This window comes from Puma concolor, chromosome D2, assembly GCF_028749965.1.
Source record: "Puma concolor isolate L17-30 chromosome D2, mPumCon1.1.hap2, whole genome shotgun sequence".
In the NCBI taxonomy this organism is placed as follows: Eukaryota; Metazoa; Chordata; class Mammalia; order Carnivora; family Felidae; genus Puma; species Puma concolor.
Window position 1 is genome coordinate 5,174,910 of NC_141677.1, and position 20,442 is coordinate 5,195,351.

The 20,442-nt window shown below is 38.6% G+C and overlaps 1 protein-coding gene and 1 long non-coding RNA gene across 6 annotated transcripts in view; both read right to left on the reverse strand.

The window, feature by feature from the left end:
* PRKG1 (protein kinase cGMP-dependent 1) overlaps positions 1–20,442 on the reverse strand; it is a 1,267,967-nt gene that overhangs the window by 199,735 nt on the left and 1,047,790 nt on the right. For all 5 annotated transcript variants that reach the window (XM_086679490.1, XM_086679489.1, XM_086679491.1 and 2 more), the window contains one exon: positions 14,599–14,693. In XM_086679490.1, the coding sequence (XP_086535616.1) occupies positions 14,599–14,693 (95 nt within the window). The remainder of the gene's footprint in view (positions 1–14,598; positions 14,694–20,442) is intronic.
* Positions 1,279–9,105, reverse strand: LOC147575743 (uncharacterized). Its single transcript, XR_015241512.1, has 3 exons — positions 8,645–9,105; positions 7,368–8,414; positions 1,279–7,124 (listed from the first exon to the last, which is right to left on the reverse strand). It is a non-coding gene; the product is annotated as an uncharacterized LOC147575743 (long non-coding RNA).

Below are 20,442 nucleotides of genomic sequence, written 5' to 3' on the forward strand. Positions count from 1 at the left end.
TGGAAAGGCTCATTTCGTGTGGCGCAGCCTTCATCAGAACACCCGAGTAAACGTTACGTTCAAAGATAATTTTTGGCAAGAATATTCAGAGTGCTTTCAAACATTTTTTTTCAGGCATCGCAAGTGATTAGAATAATAACAATGAGTCTAAGCAATTAAAATCTTTGTTGCCTACTCAAAGTATGATTTATAACAAGTCATTTTTCTTCTACCCTGTATGAAAGAAAAATGAAGGAGCAATCACCTAGACTTGGAAGGAATAAAAATGACAGAGACACAAAACACGAGCCAAGTTCATTAACAAGAACATTAACTTCAAATGAAACATTTTGTATCTGTTTTTGAAGAGATTTTCAAATTTACATTATATTTTCTTATCTTGTGGCACCTAAAGGAAATTATTTGTCTGAATGGCATGTTGGACAATAACAATGAGGGACTGAATTGTTTTGTAAGTAGCTCAATTTCCAGCATTGAAAACGACCTTATATTTAAGGCAGTAGGGATAAAGAAAGTCATTTTATAGGAAAATACTGAGACACCCTGATGTTTCCCCAACCATCTACGAAAATTTGATCCCTTTTATGTAAACAATCGCTCATATACACAGGCATAAAGCCTTCATCTACCATGGAAGTCCTCTTTTATAAATCCCCTTGCATTTAACAGGATTTTTCTAAACAATCTATTTCTTAATTTACCTAAAACTAACATATCTTGGGTTGCTGATCAGTGACTGACAGTTATACTAAGCTAAATCAACCACTAACAATATTTTTTTTTTTCAATTTTTTTTTTTTCAACGTTTATTTATTTTTGGGACAGAGAGAGACAGAGCATGAACGGGGGAGGAGCAGAGAGAGAGGGAGACACAGAATCAGAAACAGGCTCCAGGCTCTGAGCCATCAGCCCAGAGCCCAACGCGGGGCTCGAACTCACGGACCGCGAGATCGTGACCTGGCTGAAGTCGGACGCTTAACCGACTGCGCCACCCAGGCGCCCCTCAACCACTAACAATATTTGAATCTACAGTGTGGGCTAAAGTATTAATAAGATTATCAGATAAATTCAAGAAACAACAACAAAATACTATTTCGTGCAACTAACTTTATATTCCAGGGGAAGGTGTTTTCAGAGAAGTTCAAAGATCATGTGTTTGAATTTTGTTGATTATCTTCATTATTGTCTGTGGAAGCTAGGCCAGAGGCATTTGCATGCTAATATCTATAATTTAGGACGTGTGTGTGGGAAAGAGTTGTGCATATGCGTGTGGGGGGATGTGTGTGTATATTTTATATTATATTAATATTGTATATTAATATTTTATATTAATATTTATATTAAACCAAGATGTGATTTACATCAATCCTCTGATGGGGTCCTTGACCTCAAAACCTAATGGACCACTGTATCCCAGGTATCTTTATGTCAAGATGTAAGAGGATATGTACCTATCATGAGTAATAAATGACTTCAGAGGAACAGACAGCTTCTATATGCCTGAACACTTAGGCTCTGTGCTGTGCTAGGCTGCCAGTTTTTAATATCCCACTTGGGGCTTATTATAAGTTTAGTTATTCATCCATGCCAGGAGGGACTATAATCATAAAAGATCATTCAGTGGAAAATGCCTAAAACTAAACTATATCATAGGGATGATGGGGACACTGGAGATCTCAGTATGACCAGAGCACAGATCATGAGGCAGGCGTGTGGGGGATGAGACTGCAGGGGTAATACAAGAACAGACCTCCCAGCTGGGGGCATCACAGGGAGCCCGTGAGAAGGAAAAGTGACAGGAACCCATTTGTTGCAGAGAATGTTGTGGGTTGAACTGTGTTCCCCCAAATGCAATGTTAAAGTCCTAAGCTCCAGAACGTGTGAACGTGAGCTTATTTGGAAATATGGTCCTTGCAGACATAATCAAGTTAAGATGCTGCCATATTGGATTAGGGTTGGCCCTAAATTCAATGACTACTGTCCTTGTAAAAAGAGAAAGATTTTGAAACAAAGACACACACAGAGGGGAGACAGCCATGGGAAGACAGAACCAGAAATTGAAATGATGAAGCCATATGGCAACGATGCCAAATATTGCTGACAACCACCAGAAGCTAGGAAGGAGGCATGGAACAGATTCTTCCCCAGAGCTTTCAGAGAAAACATGGCCATGGTGACACCTGTATTTTGGATTGATAGCCTCCAGAATTATTAAAGAGTAAAATTCTATTGTTTTAAGGCTCTCAATTTGCAGTAACTTATTTTGGCCCCCGTCAAAATTAATAATGAGAAAGTGTCATAACCATAGTAAGTGGAGTTGATGCAAGGTACACAAGACTGTACACAGGGTGACCAATTGGGAGGAACAACATTAGTCCAGCTGACACCACATCATGGGGGCACTAATCAGAACAGTGGCAGCGAAAACAAGACAAAGGTGATGTTGATAATTACTTAGAAGGCACAGTCAACAGATTAGAGATCAGTGGTATAGGGATGTCAAGAGAGGAAAGAGTCAGGGATGACGCCCAAATTTCTGGTTTGCAAAGCAGTTATTACAAGAGACTACTTGGCAGAGATTTGCTTGGGAAGAGAGACAATGTGAATGTATTTGCCCAAGCACCATTTGAGATATCTGAGTGATATCTAAGTGGGCAGGCCCCATAGGAAACTGGGTCTGGAACTCAGGAAAAAGTTTTAGGATAGTGATACAGATATGATAATGTGGCTATGGCACTGTGGGCTTCTGCCACAGTATCACTCAGCACACTCTAGTTTAATGGCCTGTTTACCTGTAAATTCTCAACATCAAAGTAAGCTAGTACCCAAAAACAGAGAAAACAACTTCTTTTGATCAATACTGCTCTCCCCAACAGGCCATCTTGCAGATGGAGTAGTGGTACCAATACAGTGATTTTGGTTCTTCCCAGTCAGCTCTACAGAAGAATTGGCCCTACATACTGGCAGTTTTTTAGCTTTGAACCTTAGCCACAGATCCAAGATAACAGGAAAAATCCCCCTAGATATTCTGCTACATCTTACATGGATTACCAATTCAATTCTCAAAAGAATAATCTTTGCTAACTAATTATAATCATCACTAAGACAAAAGAAACAAAACAAAACCCTGCAAATCTCCAGTGCTATGCAAAGAGAAGGGGCCTAGGTTGGAGAAATGAGCTGGAGCTGGACAGGAGAGCCCATGGGGACGGGTGGAGAAGGCTGACTATGGTCCAATCAAGATAGCAAATGGGACGAAGCCCTTCACATAGCCAGAGTTCCAGAGTATTTCTAAACATGAGCCATAAGCTTTAGAAATAACTCTCTCTGGATGCATTTCAGAAAGAAGAGACACATGGAGACTGAAAGGGAAGGGGTGGAAAAGCACTTATGCAAACAGCAGTGAAAAGAAAGCTGGAGTAGCAATACTTACATTAGACAAAATTGACTTTAAAACAAAGACTGTAACAAGAGACAAAGGAGGACACTACATAATTATAAAGGGGACAATCCAACAAGAAAACAAGAGTAAGTATTTACGTACCCAACATGAAAGTACCCAAATGCATAAAGCACCTCTTAACAAACATACAGGAAGTAATAAATAGTAATACAATAACAGTAGGAGACTTGACACTTCACTTACACCAGTGGAGGAATCATCCAAACATAAAATCAAAAAGGAAAACAGTGGCTTTGAATAATACACTGGACCAGATGCATCTAAGAGATACATTCAAAACACTCCATCTAAACACAGTGGAATTCACATGCTATTCAAGCGCCCATGGAGCATTCTCCAGAATACATCACATTTTAGGGCACAAGTCTCAACAAATTCAAAAAGATCAAAGTCATATCACACATCTTTTCTGACCACAATTCTAGAAAACTAGAAATCAACCACAAGAAAAAATCTGGAAAGAACACAAATACATGGAAGTTAAATAAGATGTTACTAAACAATGAATGGGCCAACCAAGAAATAAAAGAAGAAATAAAAAACTACATAGAAATGAAAATGAAAACACAATGGTCCAAAACCTTTGGGATGTAGCAAAAACTGTTCTAAGAGGAAAGTTTATAGCAATACAGGTCTACCTCAAGAAGCAAGAAAAATCTCATCAAACAACCTAACCTTACATCTAAAGGAGCTGGAAAAAGAACAAACAAGACCTAAAACCAATAGAAGCAAGAAAAATAATAATGATTTGAGCAGAAATAAATGAAACAGAAACTAAAAAAACACCCCACCAATATAGCAGATTAATGAAACCAGGAGCTGTTTCTTTGAAAAGAGCAACATAATTGATAAATGTCTAGCCAGATTCAACAAAAGAGGAGGAGGAAGAAGATGGCTCAAACAAAGTCAGAAACAAAAGAGGATAAATAATGACCGAATCACAGAAATATAAAGGATTACAAGAGAATATTATGAAAAATTATATACCAACAAATTGGACAACCTAAAAGAAATGGATACATAACTAGAAACATAACCTCCCAAAAGTGAATCAGGAAGAAAGAGAAAATTGGAACAGATTGATTACTAGCAATGAAATTGAATCAGTAATAAACTCCCAATAAACCAAAGTCCAGGACCAGATGGTTTCACAGGTGAATTTGACCAAACATTTAAAGAAGAGTTAATACTCGTTCTTCTCAAACTATTCCAAAAATAGAAGAAGAAGGAAAGCTTCCAAAATCATTCTACCAGGCCAGCATTATACTGGATACCAAACCCGGATAAAGACGCTACAAAAAAAAAAAAAAAAAAGGAGAACTACAGACCAGTATCTCTGATAAACATACATGCAAAAGTCCTCAAAGTATTAGCAAATCGAATCCACTAATATAAGTGCCATTACCACGATCAAGTAGGATTTATTCCCAGGATGCAGCACATCAACAAAAGAAATAATAAAAACCCTATCATAATTTCAATAGATACAGAAAAAGAGTGTGACAAAGTACAACTTCCATCATGAGGAGGAAAGACCCTAAACAAAGTCAGTTTAGGGAACATACCTCAACATAATAAAGGTCATATATGAAAAATCCACAGCTAACATCATACTCAATGGTAAAAAACCGAGAGCTTTTCCCTTAAGATCAGGAACAAGACAAGGATGTCCGCTCTCATCACTTTTATTCAACATAGTACTGGAAGTCCTATCTGCAGCAAACAGACAAAAGAAAGAAATAAAAGGCATCCAAATTGGTACGGAAGAAGTAAAACTTTCCCCATTTGCAGACAACATGATACTATATATAGAAAACCCTAACGACTCCACCAAAAAAACTATTAGAACTGATAAATGAATTTACTAAGGTCACAAGATACAAAATATGCAGAAACCCATTAGATTTGTATACACTAATAATGAAGAAACAGAAAAAGAAATGAATAAAACAGTCCCATTTACAACCAAAAAGAATAAATACCAAAGAATAAACTTAACCTAAGAAGTGAAAGACCTGTACTCTGGAAACTCTAAAACAATGATGAAAGAAACTGAAGGTGACACAGACAAATGGCAAGTAATTCTGTGCTCATAGATTGGAAGAACCAATATTGTCAAAATGTCCATATTACCAAAATAGATTTAATACAATCCCTATCAAAATCCCAACAGCATTTTCCACAGAACTAGAAAACATAATCCTAAAATTTGCATGCAACCACAAAAGACCCCAAATAGCCAAAGCAATGTTGAGAAGAACAATAAAGCAGGAGGTATCACAATCCCAGATTTCAAGATATAATCCAAATCTGTAGTAATCAAAATAGTATGGTACTGGCACAAAAACAGACATACAGGTCAATGGAACAGAGTAGAGAACCCAGAAATAAATCCACCATTTATGGTCAAATTTTTGACAAAGAAGGCAAAAATATACAACAGGACACAGTCTCTTCAACAAAGAGACAAACTGGACAGCTACATGAATGAAATTGGGCCAGTTTCTTACACCATACACAAAAATAAACTCAAAAAGTATTCAAGACCTAAACTCACCTAAAGGTGAGACCTGAAACTATAAAAACGCTTTAAGAGAACCCAGGCAGTAATTTCGCTGACATTGGCTGCAGTAACATTTTTCTAAATATGTCTTGAGGTGAGGGAAACAAAAGCAAAAGTGAACCACTGGGACTACATCAAAACAAAAAGTTTCTGCACAGCAAAGGAAACAATCAACAAAACTAAAAGACAATCTACTGAATAGGAGAAGATAATTTGCAAATGACATATCTGATAAAGGGTTCATATCTGATATATATAAGGAATTTATACAACTCAACACACATAAAGCAAATAATGCAATTAAAAATGGGCACAAGACATAAATAGACATTTCTCCAAAAAAGACATCCAGATGGCCAACCAGACATGTGAAAAGATGCTCAACATCACTCATCAGGGAAATGCAAATCAAAGCTGCAATGAGATATCACCTTACATCTGTCAGAATGGCTAAAATCAAAACCACAAGAAACAACAAGTTGGACAGGGATGTGGAGAAAAAGGAACTCTTGGGCACTGTTGGTAGAAATGCAACCTGGTGCAGCCACTGTGGAAAACGGTATGGAGGTTCTTCAAAAAATTAAAACAGAATTACCATACAATCCAGTAATCTCACTACTTGTATTTACCCAATAAAAACAAAAACACCAATTTGTAAAGATATATGTACCCCTCTGTTTATTGTAGCATTGTTTGAAAATAGCCAAATATGGAAGCAACCCAAGTATCCAATGCTAGATGAAAGGATAAAGATGTTAAGTGTGTGTGAGTGTGTGTGTGTGTGTGTGTGTGTGTGTGTGTGTGTTCCAATGGAATATTACACAGCCAGAAAAAGAATGAAACCTTGCCAGTCACAACAACATGGATGGATCTAGAGGGTATAAGGCCAAGTGAAATATGTCAGTCAGAGAAAGATAAATACCATCTAATTTTACTCATATGTGGAAAACAAAACAAAACAAAACCAATGTACAAAGAAGCACACCAAGAAATAGACTGTTATTTATAGAGAACAAACTGGGTACCAGAGGAGAGGTGGGTAGTGGGAGAAATCAGTGAAACAGGCGATGTGTATTAAGAATACATTTATGGGGGCGCCTGGGTGACTCAGTCGGTTAAGTGGCTGACTTTGGCCCAGGTCGTGATCTCACGGTCCGTGAGTTCGAGCCCCGCGTCGGGCTCTGTGCTGACAGCTCAGAGCCTGGAGCCTGTTTCAGATTCTGTGTCTCCCTCTCTCTGACCCTCCCCCGTTCATGCTTTGTTTCTCTCTGTCTCAAAAATAAATAAACGCTAAAAAAAAAATTAAAAAAAAAAAAAAAAAGAATACATTTATGGTGTAACATATAGTGCGTGTATGTATGTATAAAGTTTGTAGTAATGTACAGAATTGCTTAATTGCTACACTATACACCCGAAACTAATATAACACTGTATGTTAACTACCTTGGAATTAAAATGAAAAAAAGAAGGAAGGAATGAAGGAAGGAGGAAGGGAGGGAAGGAGGTAAAAGAAAAGTGCTCACTCTCTGTTGGTCCAAGAGATTTTCCCTGAGAGAAACAGAAACCCAAGCCTAACAACTGGGACATGAGATCTCTCTCCTATCTTCATGGTACAAGGACATGAAGCTGAAGCCCATCCTCGCGAAGGCAAAAATGAAATAGCCATGAAGACATGGCCCCGGCCCCAGGGAGTCTGTCAGTCTACCAGCTCCGCTCAAAGTGGGAGAGCAAAAAGACAAACAAAAATGAAGCGAAACCTCCCCAAGCTATAATAAGCCACGCAATAAAACAGGAAGGATCTGCAGATATAAGAAATGTTAGGATCTATACATCAAAGTGAAAGTAACAAAATATCAAATAATAGTTTAAAAATAATAAAAGAAAAGAAAATATAAACAGGAAATAATACAGACAGACATGAAGACAGATCGCTATGCACAGCTAACATGATTTACTTATCTAATGAATATCAGTTTATTATTATCATTCTAACATACATGCTATATACATTACTTGGCTTATTAATGACCAACTGTATGTAGCCAGGTACGATTAGTCCCATTTTACAAACCATGAATCTGAACTGCAAAGAAATGAAGGGAAACAAGATCACACATCTTATAAATGGGAGGGCTGGGATGCAAACCCAGGCAGTCTCATTGCAGAGCTCACTAACCACTGTGGTGTGCCAAGTTGAACTTCTAAAAGTCATATTTAAAAACTAATCACTGGGAAACTCCTCGGTGGATGGGTCAAATTTAAGACTTGATGCAGGTGAAGGGAGAGAATTGCCCAGATCCCATCACAAAGGCAACATGGAATGATACAGTGCAAGAAGATACAGACGTGAGAAAATAAGGCAAGAATGGTACACTGAGGAGTTGAAACCTGGAACATAGGGGGGCGCCTGGGTGGCGCAGTCGGTTGAGCGTCCGACTTCAGCCAGGTCACGATCTCGCGGTCTGTGAGTTCGAGCCCCGTTGTAAGGCTCTGGGCTGATGGCTCAGAGCCTGGAGCCTGTTTCCGATTCTGTGTCTCCCTCTCTCTCTGCCCCTTCCCCGTTCATGCTGTCTCTCTCTGTCCCAAAAATAAATAAACGTTGAAAAAAAAAAAGAAACCTGGAACATAGGGAACCCCCAAGTGAGAGATTAAGAGAAAGGGGGGTGAAAGAGAGTATGCAGAGATAATGCTTAGAATTTTCTAGAATTAAGGAAAACTATATTCTCAGGACCAAAGAATACAAAGAGTGATATGAAGGAAAAGAAAACATATCTGCCTCTAGACAATGTAGGAAAAAGTGCACAACATCAAAGACAAAGAGATAGCGACCAAAGAAAAAGGCACACGACCTACAAAGGAACAGTGATTTGACTCACTGCACACTATGGATGCCAGAAGACAACCGACTTGCTTTAAAATGCTGAGAATAAATAAATTTTAACCTAGATTTCTATGCACAGCCCAGGGCACATATAGGCAAAAGCAGAAAGTGTAAACAGATAATCTATGAACAACTATTAAAGAATAAACCCAAAAGGAATGCGCTGGTATAATAATGACTAATTAGTCATAATAATGACTAATAATTAGTCACAATAATGACTAATACCTAAGGATTTACCAACCAGGTGGAGTCATAGCCTAGAAAACTAGAGAGAAAATGGTATGAGTGGTTTGAACACAGGAGAATCCTTGTATCATTCAAGAGAAGGACAGAGCAACGGTGAACATTACATACTAGCTATACCTATTACAAATCTAAAGTTAATCATTAAAATAGAAAAAGGGAAAATTTCTAAATAAGGGATGGCAGAAATGCAATTCGCATGACAGAAGGAAAAGAAAGAAAAATGACATATTGATGCAAAATCAAAGAGAGATTTCAGATGTGTAAAAATTTAAGACAAATAAGATACGCTTACGTACATGAATAAAATATATATAATAAATTATAGACACATAAGCAGTGAGGGTGTACATGGTCAACCTCAAGAGATGATGGTGGGAGGGAAAGAATGACAAGGATACCAAAGAGCCTTGAATTGTATCTATCATGTTTTATTTCCAAATAAACACATGAATAATTTATCAGATTCAAATATGGCAAAGTATTGAAGTGCACTATCCAGTATTCTATCCTTTGATGGGCTATCATTTTATTAATTAACAAAAGAGAGAGGGGGGAAGACAGGTTCAGAAATGTTAATTCACCTTCCCAAGATCATGGTCCTTGAGGGAAGAATCTGGGGAAATACAGAAATGGCTGCTTCTTTTTTCCATCAACAAGGACAGACCTAGCACGTGGCAATGGTGTTCAGAAGACTGGAAATAGCTAGGAGGGTTCCTGGAGGGAAGGGCCCTCTGGCAGTGGCCTGTTATTAAATGCCACCATTTAACAGGGTGGCACAGGGCTGCATTTGGCATCCAGTGGTCTGTTCCAGCTGTAAAGAGGCAAAATCCCAAGGGAAGCGGAGCCTGTGACCTAAGGAAAGCTAGAGATCATCTAGTTCAATGGTCTCAGTTTACAAATTCAGAACCAGAGACCCAGAGAGGTTAACTGGCTTGCTCAGAGTTATATAATCGGTGAGTGGTTGACCCCACATGTAATGCTATGCCAATTATACCAAGCATTCTAAACTCTGGCCAAGAAGTAACAGAGCCTTCTTGGAATGACAACGGGGACAGGGATCACCGCGCGGAGGCTATTGCTAATGACAGTGGAAACAGGATGGTGGCAGCACTGATGACAGCAGCTAACTTTCTTTGAGCGTAATTTAAATTCTAGGCACTCATTCAAATGCTTTATAACAATCCCCTTGATTATTCCTCTCAACGACCAAAAAAAGAGTCAGGTATAATCACCACCTCCATTTCTGATTACAGGAGAACCTCTGAGGGTCTCATGATCTGTCAGTGACAAGTGGACCCTAACCCATGTCGACTGATTTCTGAGCTTGAACTCTTACCCACATGCCACGCTGAAGACTCAAACGTCAGGGGGCAGGGGTCAGGGGGAGCTCAGCCCCATCTGTCGGGTTCCACTGAGTCTTAGGTTTTTTTCCTATTACCTCTGATGCAAAGTGCGGGTGTGGCTTAGAATATGACACCATCTGATGCCCGTGTGGATTCTGCGTGGTTTCGAGTCAGGTGTAGAGCGTGAAGCCACAGTGAGTCAGAGTGGGATGGACTGACTCATGAGTTACTGGACTACACCTGCAGTAACTTAACTTAAACACAAGTGTAGTTTTCGTGTACATAAGGAAAGAGCACTTCTGTCAAGAGTACAACATTTTGCCCTCTCTCTGGTGTGGAAAAACTATTATCATGGCCAAAAAAAAAAAAAAAAAAAATAGTGAGTGAGCCAAAGAATACAGAGTAATTTGCTTCACGTCAACCAACAAAAGTGAAAGCAATCCATGACTTCAATACTTCCGGTAATGAGATGCTATTGGTTAATGGGGTTAATGGATGTTGATGATATAGATTGTATCATATCTATGACTCGACTGTCTCCAGAGAACAAGGAAATGGAGCTTGTTATTTCTAGAGGCAGAACTCGAAAGCCAAGTTCTGGAGTCAGGGGGCCAAGGTCACATCGCAGCTTTGTCATTCAATTATCTACCATGGGCTTACCCAGTACTCATATCAGGCACACTAAAATTTAAAAATAATGGTCAAAAATTCATGTCAAAATTACCAGTATTTTATTTTATTTATTTATTTTTTTTTAAATTTTTTTTTTTTAACGTTTATTTATTTTTTGGGACAGAGAGAGACAGAGCATGAATGGGGGAGGGGCAGAGAGAGAGGGAGACACAGAATCAGAAACAGGGTCCAGGCTCTGAGCCATCAGCCCAGAGCCTGACGCGGGGCTTGAACTCACAGACCGCGAGATCGTGACCTGGCTGAAGTCGGACGCTTAACCGACTGCGCCACCCAGGCGCCCCAAAATTACCAGTATTTTAATGGTCTGCTGGACATCCTTGAAAAAATAAAGCAACAATTCCCAGTATGTATAAATTTTACATGAGTGAAAACAATGATCTGAAAAGCTGTTATGGACACACAGAGATTGCTGACTATGTAATCTTTCTTCCAAATATAAAAATGATATGATTTGCCAAGAAGCATAGCTATTACTCAAAAGGATACATAGTACCCAGAAGATTTTCTATCTCAAAGTAACATAAAATTTTACAGTTTTTAGAGGGAAACAAGTAAAACAAATCAATCTGATTTGTGAACGGTTAGAGTTTCTTGTGTGCAACAATGAAACTCAAAGAAAAGATCAAAAAGGAACATAGATACTCAGGGTGAAAAACAGGTTACACCTATGGGACATCAAAACATTAAAAAAAAATAAGGAAATAAGACGGGTTAACCTAATAGGCTTCCTTTACTGAATTTAGGTAGATAGAAATCACAAAATGGCAGCTCACAGGTCAAATCGTTTGCAGAAGTGTTTTGTTGTTGTTGTTGTTTTGCTTTGTTTTTTGCTTGCAGAGCTTTTTTTTTTTAATCAAGTTACAAAATCACATTTCATATTTGTTTTCCCAAAACCTAAGTTTTTTTCTGCTTAAAAAACTGTAGCAATGAGCTAGTGTTCAGTAATTGCTGTACTCTTGACGTAAGGGCTTCTACTTACCCACCTCACTTTACTCATTTACATTACCAGCCTGCAACCCTTGTAGACAAGTGAGTTCATAACCCTTTCCCCATTGCCAAACAGATCCAAGCAGAGAAAGTGACCAATCCCAAGAAGCGATGACCTGATTAGGCATCATTAGAGAGAGACTCATTTGTTTGTTCGTTCATTCATTCATTCATTCATTCATTCATTCATTCATTCAGTAAATGCATGTTGAGTATCTGAAAAGTACCAGATACTGAGCCCAAATCAGAATGTAAGTATATGGACTTCTTCTCATCAAGGCAACACGCAGCCATAAGATGTATGTAATAAAGAGAAGTGAGAACAAAACATTGATGAATGGAAATCACATGAGAAATTCTAAGAAGTGCTAACAGTGACAAGGGTCCAAAGGAAGGTTTGAAAAAGGAAGGGGTGGTCCGCAGAGTAAAACTATGGCTGAGAAGCGACAGAAAAGACCAGACAGAAAAGAAAGAGCATACTCTGATGCAAGTAGCAAACCCCTGGTGACATGTAAGAGGGCACTTAGAGGAGGCTGAGAAAGTCGGGCTGAGTAGCGAGAAAGTAAGAGCAAAGGGCACAAGAAAGAAAGAAACTGCTGGGGGAGAGAGGGGGTGTAGGGCGACAGCGGGGGTGAGGAGACAGTGTACGGAGGACTGAATACGGACAAAAGAGAATTTGGCACCAAAAAGTTCACGAGAATAGCCATATGCTAGAATGAATTCAGTCTAGAAGGAATACCATTAAATGTTGACCTCAGAGAAAATTTGGTAACTTTTCCATCAACTGTATCTTCAGGGTCACTTCTTTTTTTTTTTTTTTTCAGGGTCACTTCTTAAGACACATTCTAGGAAGGGGTTACCACCACCGAAGCTTTCTTTAATTGGCACCAAAATTCAGTGGCAATAAGCTAACAAGAGGAAATCTGTCAATTTCCAGTTATGTTTTATTGTCTGGTGTTCCACTTGTGATCTCAATCAGAGACGATTGAAAATGTTTCTGTTTCTTTGACTCTTTTGGAAATGACGTTTTTCACACAGGCATTTAATCTTGGACCAAAGGAATCAGGTGGCATTATTCTCTAGCATCCTCTACAGATAATCAAGGGAAAGAAACATTCAAGTACCAATGCTGTCTCTGCCCGTTATACTGAAAAGCTAGTGCCTATCGCATTCTTTTGTGCGTGTATAGTGAATATGGTATTTCTTCCGACTTTGCTGTTGGAAAAAAGCAAACGGAAAGTACATGCTCATCAGATAAGGATCAAATGAACCGCATACAAGAAAAGAAAAAAAGAAAGTCAAATGCATTTAGTTCTATTTGGTTCTGAATCTTCATTAGCTAATGTGGTGTACTTAGGAGGACTTATCAGATCCGTTTCATGTCTATAGCTGTGAAAGGGTGGGAACAGAAAAAGAAAAGTTGCTCTGTGATTGTGGCTTAAAAATTAAAACTCCCTGAGTTATTTCTTCATAGCAATCTTAAACAAAATGCTTCTAATGTAATTTTTAAAAGAAGGCATAATTTGAAATGGAAGCAAAACTCAGTGTTCCAAATATTTTCGGAACGAATTATAGCCTATTGCGGTTCCTCTCTAGCAGACGCTCCTGCACCTGGAATTTGATACCAAAATAAAAGTTTATTGGTTATTTCTGATTCAAGTATGTATGTGTGTGTACACACACACATACCCTGCACTGAGTTTTGAAAAGTCTCATCTATATATACTGATAATTCAGATGTGTTGTTTATTGGAAAACAAGAAGAGAATACCCAAATATATCTGCCAAATTTGTCATGCATTCTGTAAAATGTGTAGCCCAAAATCAACTGGGTTTTTCTTCCATAGTAGGTGGGAAGAAATCCCAAGTGCTTGCTTCTCGAGGCTTTACAAGTAGAATTTCCGGGACCTTGCAATATACGTCTCTGGGTCCATCCATGGTTAATGTTCATGTGCATTATCTCCACCACCGGGAGGACAACCACTACCCAGACGTGAATCCCAGCCAGTCTCCACTGCCTTCTGATCCTTGGTTTGTACAGTCGGTTCAGGGATTTCCAAATTCTCAACCAATCACCTTCCTAGGATTCTGAGCAAAACTACCGCACAAAGTAAGCTTAGCAGAGACTTTTCCCTCCCTTTTAGAGTCTTTATAGAGATTGTGGTTACTGAGCACAAAGCTAGGAAATTTTTCCATTACTGTAAAAACGTTATACTACAGAAGCTAATCCATTTATCTTAAAGCCTATGTAAATGCATTACAAGTCCACATGGAAATAAATAAAAACGATTATTAAGCCTCTGTGTCTGGTATTAGGATAAACACTAATTAAAGGGCCTCTTTTGCTAGAAGCTCAATATTTAAGACAGGAATTTATGTCATGCGCAAACCAAAACCGTGTCCGATGTGATCCACTCACCCTTGCAAGGCCTTCTCTCCAAACCAGTCTCCTTTCCCTAAAGTTCTAAGGAAGACCGGGTCTTCACTTGGTGAGTCTTCCCGAGTGACATTTACCTGCAAAGGGAAACAATAAAAGTCTCTATCCACTGCACACACGGATTGATCAAATGAACACTAACCGATGATGTTAATTCCACTTGTTTCCACTTTTAAAGAAAACGCATACATTACCACGAAAGGGACCAACACAATATCACAAATGTCCATGCACATCACAAGAAATGCCCATCAAATACTGTTAGGCTGTTTCGAGCTGTTTTCAAAAAGTAATAAATTATCCAGAAATCTGAATTTCACTTAATTCTCATTCCTGTTCTTGTTTCCTACCTCCTGTGAGGCAAGCACTATGAAAAATTAAGTGAGCCTTCCTCCAACCTTTTGTAATGTGTTTATGTGTTTGGGTTTTTAAAAAACATGCATAGCATAATACAGTATGTATCTTACTGTAAGATAAATGTAAGTATGCAACTTACATTTTTTTTCCCCTTAACATTATTTTATTACTTGTTCCATGCTCTTAGATATGAATCTAGTCCATTCATTTTCATGTTCCAGGGCCTTTTTCCATTCTCTGTTTACTCATCCATTTCCTTACAGGTGGACGTTTATATTGTTTTTGCTGCAGTAAACGTCTTTCTACACACCTCTCATGCACGTCCCCATTCCACAAAGACACGCTTGTCTCTTCCACTCACAGGTTAATGAAGCCTTTTTAGAGGTCCCTAACCCAAGACAGTCCTTAAGGTCCACATGCTTTGTTCAGTAGGATTTCAGTTTTTAAAACGAATAAAATTCAGTTTTCACCTAATAAAGAGCTGTAAGTTTTTTTTTCTATTTTTTTGATTTTTATTTGAGAGAGAAAGTGCTGATGAGTAGGGAAGAGGAGAATTTTTTTAAATGTTTATTTGAGAGAGAGTGAGAGAGCAGGGGAGGAGCACAGAGAGAGGGAAAATCCCAAGCAGGCTCTGCACTGACAGCACAGAGTCCAACACGGGGCTCAGTCTCACAAACTATGAGATCATAGCCGGAGTCAAAACCAAGAGTCCATCGCTTAACCTACTGAGCCAACCAGGTGACCCACAAGAGAGCGCCTTAAGCAGACTCCATGCTCAGTGTGGACCACTACCCAAGGCTCAATCCCACAACCCTGGGATCATGACCTGAGCTGAAATAGAGTCAGACACTCAACCAACTGAGCTACCCAGGTGCCCAAGAGCTGTAAGTTGTTTGAACGGAAAAACTTTATTGCCCAAACAAGATATCTTGGCCCCTAAGGACTTGTGTCCACAGAAGGAAAATAATAATGAGTTTGTTGTATGAATGAAGACCTAAATGTAGGAAGCTGTAACTTAATTCACTTCCCCCTCAGGTTCTACTAATATTCATAATACTGGCTATGTTTCACCTAGAATGGTTAAATAGTTAAAACTCACCTACCTGGAAAATGTATGGTGGTAGAAAAAATTCATTTTTTTTAATCAGTAGGGTTTTAAGTTTATTTATTTTTGAGAAAGAGAGCAAGTGGGGGAGGAGCAGGGAAAAAGGAAGACAGAGGATCCCAAGGAGGTTCCAGGCTGTCAATGCAGAGCTCAACACGGGGCTTAAACTCATGCACCCGGAGATCATGACCTGAGCCAAATTCAACAGTTGGACATTTAAGCAAGTGAGCCACCCAGATGCCCCAGAAAAAATTAATTTCTTAAAAAAATGCTAGACACTTAAGCACATTTAAAAATACTATGCTTTGGGTTTCTGAGTTTAGACATTAGATGACAAAGAACAGGACTTTTGTAAGTAAGAATGTATGTGCAAGGTGGAGGGAATTCAATTATTATTCTCCACTGATGCATTTGATTACTTTTCCACACTGTATCAAAACCATGGGGATGTAGTTTTTAACCCTCTTAAACCAAGCTATATCACAGAGATGCTCATTTGCATGCTGATAAAGCTTTTATAGATGTGAATAGAAATACACTACCGCATTGATTCTCAAACTTTGTGGTAGGGGGCTTTACTTAAAATAAAGGCTACTGAACTTATTAGATATGTCTCCTAAGACAAAGGAAACAAAAGCAAAAATGAACTATTGGTACTACATCGAGATAAAAACCTTCTTCACGGTGGAGGAAATAATCAACAAAACTAAAAGGCAGCCTATGGAATGGGAGACAATTTTTGCAAATGACCCGATAAAGGGTTAGTATCCAAAATCTATAAAGAACTTATCAAACTCAACATCCCAAAACCAAATAATCCAGTTAAAAAATGGGCAGAAGACACTAATAGATGTTTTTTCAAAGAAGACATCCGGATGGCCAACAAACACATGAAAAGATGTTCAACATCACTGATCATCAGGGAAATAGAAATCAAAACTCCAATGAGTTACCACCTCACACCTGTCAGAATGGCTAAAGTCAACAACACAAGAAACAACAGGTGTTGGCAAGGATGTGGAGAAAGGGGGAACCATGCAAAACTAACATCACACTGTATGTTAACTAACTGGAATTTGAGTAAAAGCTTGGAAGAGAAAAATAAAATAAGGCCTACTTGACTGTCATTCTTGAGGTTCTAATCTATTGGGACTTGGAAATCTGCATTTCAAAAGATTAATATAGGTGTCTTAGATGCAAATGTTCCATAGATCAAACTTTGACAGACATGGATCCATTGTTTTATTTCTGAACCTCAGTTTTCTCAACTGTACAATAAATAGGCAACGCAACAAAACTATCTTTCAGTCCTGACTATTAAAAAACAAGGCATGAACTAAGGTGTAATATACTAAAAGATCATTAGTTCAAAATTAGATATAAAGATACATTATATAATTGTACATTTGTCTTGTGGTTAACAACAACAACAACAAAAAGATTAAAAATTTGAAATGCCAGGTTTATGCAAGGCATGGAAAGATTTCAGTGGATTTTGAAATATCTTTACAGAAATGTTACTGAAATGCAGGAACAGAGGCATAAAAAGTGGGCCACCTATTGAATAGACCACTTTCTGCTTATATGATAAGTGTGAAGAAAACCCTATCTGCATAATCCATATATGTGAAAAGATAAGCAGGTCAAAGAACAAGAAGAAAAGCTTTCCTTTAAAGTTGCAATTTCTACACTTTTTCTTTTTACATATAATGAATCATTCTAAATATGCAGACATCAGGCATGGACATTTGCATCTTTAATTCTAAAAAAAACAAGTTAGGATAGAGAAAGTTAAATATGCAGAGATACCCTCTCTAACCTTGGCCTATATTACTTATTATTTTTCCTTAAACCACAAAGTGCTTTATGACCCACAATGCTAGGGGAAAGGAGTACCTATGGAGCCTTTAAAAAAAATTTTTTTTTCAACGTTTATTTATTTTTGAGACAGAGAGACAGAGCATGAACGGGGGAGGGGCAGAGAGAGAGGGAGACACAGAATCGGAAACAGGCTCCAGGCTCCGAGCTGTCAGCACAGAGCCTGACGCGGGGCTCGAACTCACGGACCGTGAGATCATGACCTGAGCCGAAGTCGGATGCTTAACCGACTGAGCCACCCGGGCGCCCCAACTTATGGAGTTTTAAAGACAGTAATACTTGGTCTGTCTGACCCGTGTTACCTCATCACCTCAACTAAAAAATGGGAGAGTTATCTCAAAAGAGGGTGTGTGCGTGTATGAATTAAATAAGGAAATCTCATGTGAAAAGCATCCTCTTAATAGTAAATGCTCAAAAAGGTTGGTGACTTTCCTCATATTTTCTCCCTTTCTTCTACTACTCATGTTTCAGAAATGCATGCATTTAGTTGTAAAATAAATATCCCCTTATCACTACTATCGCTCTTTCATTGTTGCTATGAAACGCTATTTAGAGCAGAAACTTCTTTTCCTTCTAGAGAAATAAGAGTGTGTGTTCTAATGTTTTCACTTACCTATGTATTAACTTGTTTTCTGAAAGACATATGTGGGGTCTAGTGATTTGAGTTTTTTAAACTAGTTAAGTTTATTGATTTGAGAGAGAGAGAGAGAGAGAGAATGAATGAATGAATGAATGAATGTGAGTGGAGGAGAGGTGGAGAAAGAGTGAGAGAGAAAATCCCAACCAGGCTCCGCACTGTCAGCACAGAGACCAACGTGGGGCTCCAACTCATGAACCTTGAGATCATGACCTGAGCTGAAACCAAGAGTCAGACGCTTAACCGACTAGGCCACCCAAGCGCCCTTAAACTCTATTTTAAAACCATACGCATATTTTAAAAATTAAGAATCAAAATAAAAATGAGATATTTTTAGGGGGACATCTAAAATTGATCTTTGATACTGAAGCCTTCAATAAACAGTATCAGTGTACTCAACCAACATGTTTAATCAAAAACAATTTTAAAACATGAAACGTTTTAGTACAGATTCAGGTTATATAAACAAAGCAATGTTTACTGTAAAAAAACCCAAAAAAGCTTAGAATTTACAGATTTATGGGAAAGACCCAGCTGGAGAATAAGGGTTAGGTCATCACTCTCCTACGTGTGTGACTAACAGACCATAGAAACCGAGAAGTCCCCAAACCAAAGCATTTCTCCTTTCTTTTTTTTTTTTTTTTTTTTTAATTTTTTTTTTCAATGTTTATTTATTTTTGGGACAGAGAGAGACAGAGCATGAACGGGGGAGGGGCAGAGAGAGAGGGAGACACAGAATCGGAAACAGGCTCCAGGCTCTGAGCCATCAGCCCAGAGCCCGACGCGGGGCTCGAACTCACGGACCGCGAGATCGTGACCTGGCTGAAGTCGGACGCTTAACCGACTGCGCCACCCAGGCGCCCCAGCATTTCTCCTTTCTAACAGTGTTCCTCACATAGCACTCAAAACTTGGTCCTGTTATTCCCAAACCAAAATGCCTCCTGAAGGAGAATGAGGGCACTTTAGGCAACGTATCTGCTAGCTTGGGACACGTACAGGGTAGGAACGTTTTTTCTGAGCTTGAAGTTTGCCTGCACTCTTTGAGCCATGAATTAAATTCAGTGTGGTCAAGATGTAGGATTTCTAGGAGTAGGATCTGATCATTGAACCTTCTGTGTAACATGGGAGTAAATTAGAGTCTCTCTCCACCGCGGGTCCTAACCCACTCTCCCAAAATGTCTGCCGTGCATCTCATGGTCATGATCCCCTTTCTAATGTCTATCATATAATGTGTGTGCCTGCGTGCCCTCAAAACTCATTCCAGGCATAAATACCAGATATTTTCCTGTTGTTGAGCCTCATAAAAATGCGAGCATACCACATGTATTCTTCGGCGACTTGCTTCTTTTGAGGGGTATTGTATTTGAGATTTCTCCAATTCTCCCATGTTAATACACAATGCTGAAGTTCATTTCCTCACTTTACATATTATCCCATTATATGAATATATATATCCCATTATATATGTCCCATTATATACATACATACACACATACACATTTCATTAATTCTTCTAGAGATACAAATGTGTTTCTTCCAGATTTACCTATATAATCACTGTTCTATCTCATGACTCCCAGATAGTTCTCTTGCCTTACTGTAATGATTGTGGCGTTCAGTTGCACATTGAACAAAAGTGCTGATAATGCTCATTTTATCTTGTCCTTGATCTACAAGGAAGAGCTTCTCATGCTTCACTCTTACGTACCCATATACAAATAAAATTTCCATAATTTCCATATTCAACAACATCAAACATCACGATAAACCAATTTGTTTACGCAACACGCTCAAACAATTAATTCTAAGCAAAGCCATCTGGTTTTAAATGGCATTTAATGGACAAGAG